The sequence below is a fragment of the Ahaetulla prasina genome, chromosome 8, assembly GCF_028640845.1.
Source record: "Ahaetulla prasina isolate Xishuangbanna chromosome 8, ASM2864084v1, whole genome shotgun sequence".
In the NCBI taxonomy this organism is placed as follows: domain Eukaryota; kingdom Metazoa; phylum Chordata; class Lepidosauria; order Squamata; family Colubridae; genus Ahaetulla; species Ahaetulla prasina.
The window spans coordinates 3,253,513-3,259,512 of record NC_080546.1 but is presented as its reverse complement, the minus strand read 5'-3'; the positions used below and the strand labels follow the sequence as shown (position 1 = coordinate 3,259,512).

Below are 6,000 nucleotides of genomic sequence, written 5' to 3'. Positions count from 1 at the left end.
CCAAGTCATCGGGGGAGCCCGATTCGCTTAACGACCGCGTTCACCACTGCAGGGATTGACTTTAACAATGAGGGCCGGAAAGGTTGTAAAATGGGAACAAAACTCACTTCCCATCCAAGAAGCTTCCTCAGCTCTTTGGAAACCTTTGGGACAACCATGACCTGGAGGATTGTTTCGCTTAGCGACAGAAATTCGGGGTCGTAAGTCGAGGACTGACCCAGAGGCGACTTCCTCGGTTCAAATTCACACCCAAGAGGGAAAACCTCCTCATGTTTTGCTGACCCGACGCAGCCCTGGCTAATATGGGATTCTGTCTGTCCGGTTAGAGCGCTTTTTCGACAACCCCGGGTGTGTGTGCAAAGCAACCCGGTTGCGTTTGGCCGTTGTTCAGGGCTCTGGGGTGGGGGAAACACCCTCTGACTCACAAAAACAGCCGGCTTGCAGAATTGCAACCAGACAGCAAAAAAAAACAACAGCAGAGATGGCAAGGAAGGGAGGAAGGAAGAGACGCAGAGCGACAAACAGAAGGAGCGGCTGGGCCAGGGAAGGAAGACAAGGATTGTGTAGGTACAGGTGTGGTAGGTAGGGTGTTGGTCTCAAAGTCTGCGTGTCTCACAACGGCCTGCTCTAGCCAGGCCAGCTCCAGATCTCTTATTAAGGCAGTGTTGCTCAACCTTAGCAATTTTTAAGATGGGTGGACTGCAACTCCCAGAATTCCCACAGCCAGCCTTAGCCCATGTTGCTTGGAATTCTGGGAGTTGAAGTCCGGCCATCTTAATATTGCCCAGGCTGGCTGGAAAAAAAGAGGTCTTGAGCCGGGCTGGCTGGGGAATTCTGGGAGTTGAAGTCCACCCATCTTAATGTTGCCCTTGGCCTATGTTGCTTGGAATTCTAGGAGTTGAAATCCACCCAACTGTGGATTGACAGCTGACAAAAAACGCTCGATGGAAGTTATCAGGAAGAGTTGATATTGTAAGATATTTTAATTTTTTTTCCCCCCCACCACCACAGAGACATTAAAAAATCCAGAGTAATCTTCCTCAGTAATACAAAGTACCTGAAATACAAATATATAGCTATAGATATATAAATAACAAAAGCTGTTTTCACACACAAAACCGCCAGTTTAATGCGCTGTTGATCAATTAGTTCGACAAAAGCTTTGATCCGTGGGAAGGTAGGCAGAATATGAAGGAAAAAAAATTCCTGGTTTCTTGATTTTATTTATTTCTTTTTTTCAAAAAAAAAAGAAGAAGAATCTTCAATACGTTGGTTTGAAAAGGCGACGGCGGAGCATGATTGGGGGGAACTGGGGAGGGGCACCCCAGTTTAGGTCAGGACATCTAAGGAGCCTCGGGGTGGGGGGAACTGCCCGAGGAGTCTACGGCGTAGGCACAAGTTCGTAATTTTATAAAAAATGCTAAAAAAAGAGGTTAAAAACCCTACTTCGTGCGATAAGGTTTATTAAACAGGGACGTCCGTCGCTCAGGGTTTCCCCTTCTTTCTGCGTCATTCCCAGGGCACTTTTCTTCCCAAGACACGGTTGGTGATTTTCTGTGCGGAAAGAGAAGAACAAAGCTGTAATGGGAAAGGTATGCCCACCCCCCACAGCCTCCCACCCCCGTCTGAGGAAGCCCCTTTGGCCTCCTTCCTGTCTCTTGGTCCTTTTGCCCTTCAACAGTGGTTCTCAACCTTTATAGTGCTGCGACCCCTTTAATACAATTCCCCACAATGTGGCGACCCCAACCGTAAAATTATTTTCGTTTTGAATTTATCGCGCCTGAAGCCGTATTGGCTAGTGATCTGAACTGCTTGCAATTGCCTTGAGGACGGAGGCATTAAAGCGGAGACTCCTCCCCTATTAAGTTTATGGCACCTGAAGCCAGATGAGGCTGACGATGGGGAGTGATTGCAGCTGGCTTGAGAGGGAGACATCAGAGCAAAGATTTCTCTCTTTTTTAATTCATCGCGCCTGAAGCCGAATTCGGCTAGCGATTTGAAGAGCCTGCAGCTGGCTTGTGGAGTCAACCATTGGAGCACGATTCTTCGACTCGCAAGTATACTTCCCATATTTCCGATGGTCTTAGGCCACCCCTGGCAAATCGTCATTCGACCCCCAACAGGGTCCCGACCCACAGGTTGAGAACCGCTGACCTACAAGGACAGGGGTCTGAATTAATTGGGGGTGGGTGGGAAGGAAGGAAGGAAGGAGGAAGAAGAGACCCACAAAAATGTGCCATGAGGGTTTGGATGGTGGGGTGGGGGGAGGACAGGTAGAGGGAAACCCAACATGTATGAACTGGCTTTTGCTTGGGATGGGTTAGAAGGCCAGGCTGTGTATGTGTGTGTGTGTGTATGTGTGTGTGTGTGAGAGAGAGAGAGAGAGAGAGAAAGAGAGGGAAAGGACGGAGGGAAGGAAGAGAAGAGAAAGGAGGGAAAGGAGAGAGAGAGAGAAGAGAAAGGAGAAGGAAGGGACGGAGGGAAGGAAGAGAAGAGAAAGGAGAGAAAGAGAAGGAGGAGAGAGAGAGAGAGAAGAGAAAGGAGAAGGAAGGGACGGAGGGAGGGAGGGAAGGGAAGAGAAAGGAGGGAAAGAGGAGGAGGAGGAGACAGAGAGAGAAAAGAGAGAAAAGAAAGAAAGAAAAGGGGAAAGAAGAGGAAACAGAGAGAAGAGAAAGAAAAGGAAGGAGAGAAAAGAGAGAGAGAAGAAAAGGAGAGAGAAGGAGAGAAAAAAGAGAGAAAAGAGTGGAAAGAATGAAGAGGAGAAAGAAGAGGAAACAAAGAAGAGAAAGAAAAGGAAGGAGAGAAAAGAGAGAGAGAAGAGAAGGAGAGAGAAGAGGAGAAAGAAGAGGAAGAGAGAAGAGGAAGAAGAGAAAAGTGAAAAAAAGGAAGAAGAGAGAGAAGAGGGAGAGAAAAGAGAGAAAGAAGAAGGCTCTGCTGCCCCCTAGTGGTTCAGGCACAACGGCCGCTTCTTTTTTTCCCACAGCTCTGCAACGCTCCTTCCTTTGGCCAAGATTAAACTCCGCATTTCTCTCGGGAAGGTGAAATATCTCTGCTGTTTTACGCCCCGCCGCTTCAGAGATACGGCCGTTCTCCCCCGAGGAGTTTCTGACTGGAGTGGGTCAGTTCGCGGCCTCTTGCAACGGCCCTGAGCTCAAGTTTTTTAAGAGGCCGCCTGATGCCTTCCATATTGGAGACACCAATGGGTTCTTGACTACTACGCCCCCATTCCCGAAGCCCATTATCCCCTGCCTTGCCTGCTCCGAATCCACCTCTGACCCGCTTTCCAAAAAAGAAGGAGAACCACCTCACAGGCTTTTGAGTGGAGGGGTGGGGGGTGGGGGGGAGAAAGGGGCACCCACCGTTTTGTACAGCTGGGCCTTCAAGCGGTTGCTGGAATATTCCGATTTCCTCTTGGCTTCTTCCCGTCTCTTTCGCACCTCGGGCAGCTGCTCGTAGATGCTGGCCGAGAGGGAAGAGAAGGCGAGAAGGCAATTTAAGAGGGGAGCGATCAGTGGTGGGATTCAGCCGGTTTGCGGCGAACCGGTTGGTAAATTGTTGGCTGGCCCCTCCCCTTCCAAGAGTCGCCAGGTAAGTGCAGGGAGGCCTACTAGCAGGGGTGAAATGCTACCGGTTCGGCCCGGTTCGGTTGAATCGGTAGCGATGGCAGTTGAGAGGCTCCGCCCACCCGCCCAGCCGTTGTTACTTCCTGGTTTTACCTTCTGCGCATGCAAGTTTTCACATGCGCAGAAGGTCCGTGCACACACCTGGCGCAGGCACTTCCAATCCAGTAGGGAAGGTAAGTAGGTTTCACCCCTGCCTACGAGGCCAATAATGGGGTGCAGGGGAGTGACGCAGCCCCCGTGGCATTTTCGCTCCCAGGGGGTTGCAGAAGGCCGAGTGCTGCCTGTCACACACCCCTGGCCACGCCCACCATGGCCACGCCCACCCAGCTGTTCATTAGGGCAGAGAACCGGTTGTTGAATTACAATCCAACCCTGCAAGGTGATGTTCATGCCAAGGCGGAGGAGATCTGCAAATGTCACGCCAGGGGGAAAGTTTGCTCCTTCGTGCCAGGAGCATCACCATGAAAATACGGCACGGCGTGAAATTTAAAATACCAAACGCACAAGTTTCAAATGCTGCGTGTGCGAAATTGAACAGCTCTTTGCCCAGAAAACAAGCAACGTTCATCGCAGTTGGGTAATGTTGCCATAATAATAATAATAATATTTTAATTTTTATACCGCCCTTCTCATGGCCCTACCGCCATGAGGTCCCGACACGGGCATTGAACCCTTAAATGTTCAATGCACACTTTGAACACGAAGGGCAGGGATACATCGGTGTGGTTGTCTGCCTGTCACCACCATCGCAATGAGAAGGACTTACGACCGTTCGTTTCACCGGCGTTCAAAGTTGAGAACATCACGGCGGGGAAAAAAGTCACTTATGAATATGACCATTTTTTCACACTGTGATTTTGATCACTGCAGCGTTCCCAGGGTCACGGGATCAAAATTCAGAAGCTTGGCGACTGATTCATACTTATGACGGTTTTGCAGCCTCCCGGGGTCACGTGGTCCCCATTTTTGCGACCTTCTGAGCAGCAAAATCAATGGGGAAGCCAGATTCGCGTAACAGATTCGCAAACTAAAGGCCTTTCTATTTCATCGTGCAGGGCTGGCTAAATGAAGTTTTTTATTGGGGTTTTATTATAGTCTTATATTCCTTCAGCCTTTCATTTAAGTAGTTTTTAAATGTTTTTTTTTTTAACTTTTCTGAGTTGTGTTTTTACCCTGGCTGTAAACCGCCCTGAGTCCTTCGGGAGAAGGGCGGTATATAAATTAAAGAAATAAATAAAAATAAATAAATAAAAACAATGGGGCTGTTAACTTATCCACTGCAGTGATTCTCTTAATAACGGTGGCAAGATAGGTCGTAAGAAAGGGGCAAAACACGCTTAATAAATGTCTCGCTTAGCAAATGAGTTTTGGGCGCAATTGTGGTCCTAAGTCCAGGAGTTCCTGCATACGAAATGTCGGGTTTTTGAGCCCCAATTTTGGGCAGCATCCTGGCAGAATCTGGCAAAGTTACCCCAGATAAATTCGCATCCACAAAGCAGGCGAATAAAAACTCTTCTCCTTTCTCAGCCAGGACGTCTGAAGAGGAATTTTGTTACTTCCTTATTAGGAATGCAGAAGTAACCCGAGTCTCTGTTATTTATGATGTTTATCCATTATCACTTCTGAACGTAATCCAAGAGAGTCATTTTCTGGCCCAAAATCAACCCCCCCACCCCCACCCCTTACCGTTTGGACCGCTCAACCATTTCGTTCTTGGAAACTGCTCGACTCCGAATCGCCCGATACCCTAAAAGAGAGGAAGAGAACATCGGGGTGACGCCAGCTCCCTCTTTCCACACCTTCGTTTTCCCTGACCGCCAAGGAACTCAATCCTGGTTTGATGGTGTTAAAGACGGGAGTCTCTAAACGTGGTGACTTTTAAGACTCGGGGACTTCAACTCCCAGAATTCCCCAGCCAGTCAGGAGCAGGATTGTGGGGGTCCTTGGTGCTCTTTGAGCTTGGTGGTTTTCTTGCAGACGTTTCATGACCCAACTAGGTAATATCATCAATGCTAGAAAGGAGGAGGAGGAGGAGGAGGAGGAGGAGGAGGAGGAGGAGGAGGAGGAGGAGGAGGAGGAGGAGGTGGGGGGAGGAGGACAACGACTGTGGGGTCCTTGGTGCTCTCTGAGCTTGGTAGTTTTCTCGCAGACGTTTCATGACCCAACTAGATAACAACATCTGTGCTTAGAAAGAACTCTTCCATTGTTGGAATTGAAGCTGGCTGGGGAATTCTGAGAGTTGAAGTCCACGTTGCCAAGTTTGGGGACCCCTTTTTAAGATGATCACCCTTCCCACAAAGCCTAAAGACATTGAAAATGTGGATTTTAGGAGAATCGGCCACCTTTGTAGGGAAGCTTTGGGACAAAGGAGATTGCA

The 6,000-nt window shown here is 49.0% G+C and overlaps 1 protein-coding gene across 1 annotated transcript in view; it reads right to left on the bottom strand.

Annotated features, from left to right (window-relative positions):
• Positions 1–1,639: 1,639 nt before the first annotated feature.
• Positions 1,640–6,000, bottom strand: part of ALMS1 (ALMS1 centrosome and basal body associated protein) — a 74,480-nt gene continuing 70,119 nt past the window's right edge. Inside the window, exons 18-20 of the mRNA XM_058193066.1 lie at positions 5,310–5,370; positions 3,360–3,459; positions 1,640–2,154 (exon numbers count right to left, since the gene is read on the bottom strand). Coding sequence (XP_058049049.1) covers positions 1,714–2,154; positions 3,360–3,459; positions 5,310–5,370 — 602 coding nt within the window. The 3' untranslated portion in view covers positions 1,640–1,713. The remainder of the gene's footprint in view (positions 2,155–3,359; positions 3,460–5,309; positions 5,371–6,000) is intronic.